The sequence below is a fragment of the Eurytemora carolleeae genome, unplaced genomic scaffold (assembly GCF_000591075.1).
Source record: "Eurytemora carolleeae unplaced genomic scaffold, Eaff_2.0 scaffold830, whole genome shotgun sequence".
NCBI classification, from domain to species: Eukaryota; Metazoa; Arthropoda; class Copepoda; order Calanoida; family Temoridae; genus Eurytemora; species Eurytemora carolleeae.
Genome location: NW_019397684.1, coordinates 32,454 through 34,493, shown reverse-complemented (window position 1 = coordinate 34,493; position 2,040 = coordinate 32,454). Strand labels below are relative to the sequence as shown.

The window sequence follows — 2,040 nt, the reverse complement described above, 5'->3', positions numbered from 1 at the left end:
AGGATTCTAGGGGGGGGTATTTACCCCCAGGATTCAGGGGGGGGGGGTAAATAACCCCAATAACCCCCCTTATATCCGCCACTGGTTTCAAGCTTAAACTATTTGTTATAACAGAATTCATAGTTTGAAATATCAAATGTCCACGACATTGGGTTGCAAGGATATAGGGGTAAGAAAATCAGAGCTTGTGGCAAGGACTAATTCCTTTAGCCACAAACTCAATTTTTTAATCCACATATCTTTGTGCAACCTAATGGAGTAAATAGTTGATATTTCAAACTTAAATTATTTGATTTTACAAAATTCATAGCTGGACATTTCTAAGGTGTCCTAAATTGGGTTGCAAAGATATAGGGATTAGAAAGTTTGTGACAAAATTCATTTCCTTTGTGCGTTCTTGGCTATGGGAAATTAACAGATTATTTTTTTGATTTTGACTTTATCTTCTGTCAGAAATTTGCTTTAATTAAAAACATTAAGGCGCATACTTATGGATTTTTTAAAACTTAAACCTCTAAAGATTTCTTAGATATTTCAAACTCGTTCTGATCAAATAATCTAAGTTTGCGCGCAAATATCGAAGGTTTACACAATCAGTTTGTAAAGATACACTGATTAGGAAATTTGACTTATTGGGAAATACTCAATGAATGTTTTTTGATGAACCAATCCTAAACATTCTATTTAATACAAATCTTAAATTAAGGATTTTTTTTACCAAGGGTTTCAATTGTAGTTTAAAATCGGGAACCCGGTGGTGAAGTAACATTTTTCATTTCCCGAAAAAGTAGTTGTATACACAATTGCATCGTCTTTTGACATGCGAATTTTTCACAAAACTTGGCAGAGCGGGTGGTTAAGTAATCATAGGTTGAAAATGTTAGTCAAAAGGCGATAAAAAAATAATGCAATTTTATTTAAGGAGGATATGTAGATCCTGGAGAAGAAATTCACGAGGTAAATCGGGATTTATTTATTGGAAAAAGTGAAATTAAAATATGTTCAGAACTTTCCTGTTTATTCATAAAAATTAAGTGCTTGCCATAAACTCTGACTTATTAATCCCTGTATCTTGGCAACCCGGTGTCGTAGACCTTTTACATTTCAAGCTATGAAATCTGTTAGATAAAATGGTTTTTCGAAATATTAAAGGTTTACACCGTCAAGTTGAAAAGATTTAAGGATTTGAAAATTTTAGTTTTTTGCAGTTCCAATATAGTCCATGTTTTTTTTAAAGTTTTGATATGTAAGATATATTTTGTCATATTTGGACATAAAACAAGGGATTTAGAGGGGGGGGGGTCAAATTGACCCCCCCAGCGTATCCTGGTTTTCAAGTACCCCAGCAGGGATAGGGTTAACAAAGATGTTCTATCTTATCATGAATAAATAAAGTTTGACTTTTAAAATACCATTTAAATGTTCTTCCAAATTCTAAATGTTTTTAAGCTATAAATTTTGTTAATATTAGTTTTATTTAGTTTTTAGTTTCGAAATAACCTTAAATTTTTGTTTTCCAGGCCGCCATTAGAGAAGTAATGGAAGAAACTGGAGTAAAAACAGAATTTCAGTAAGTTTTGACGAAAAAAAATGTCCTCATGATTTAAAGGTTGATCCCGGGTTTATTGTCAAAAATGTTCGTTATTATGTAAGTTATACTGCTAAATTTTGTGTGAGGACAGACAATTTTAAAGTGTTAAATGCAAATTTCAAAATAAAAGGAAAACAGGATTAAACAATTATTAAATTTTAAGAGATTCTGTGTTATTGTGTTTCTCATATTTTTAGAACATGGTTCTGAATCACTAGGATTAAAAAATTCAAACCCGTTTTTCGACATTTGATCCAAGTTCATAGTTGTGTAATTTTCCATCACTTTTACTGTATCATTTTAGGTATTTTAAAATTTGTTTACTAAAAACAGTTAAAACGGACTTGAAGCTGCAAATACCAGTTGAGTGCTAAAGCTTAGGCAGAAAATGTTGTCTTATAGAGGACGTGAGTCAGACTCTAATAAAACGCATAAATAACTTCCAGTAT

At 31.6% G+C, this 2,040-nt stretch overlaps 1 protein-coding gene across 1 annotated transcript in view; it reads left to right on the top strand.

Moving 5' to 3' along the window:
- The window catches only part of LOC111715486 (nudix hydrolase 8), a 16,189-nt gene extending 14,458 nt beyond the window's left edge, over positions 1-1,731 (top strand). The window contains exons 9-10 of the mRNA XM_023490818.1: positions 923-957; positions 1,521-1,731. Of these exons, the coding sequence (XP_023346586.1) occupies positions 923-957; positions 1,521-1,574 (89 nt within the window). The 3' untranslated portion in view covers positions 1,575-1,731. The remainder of the gene's footprint in view (positions 1-922; positions 958-1,520) is intronic.
- The last annotated feature ends 309 nt before the right edge of the window (positions 1,732-2,040 follow it).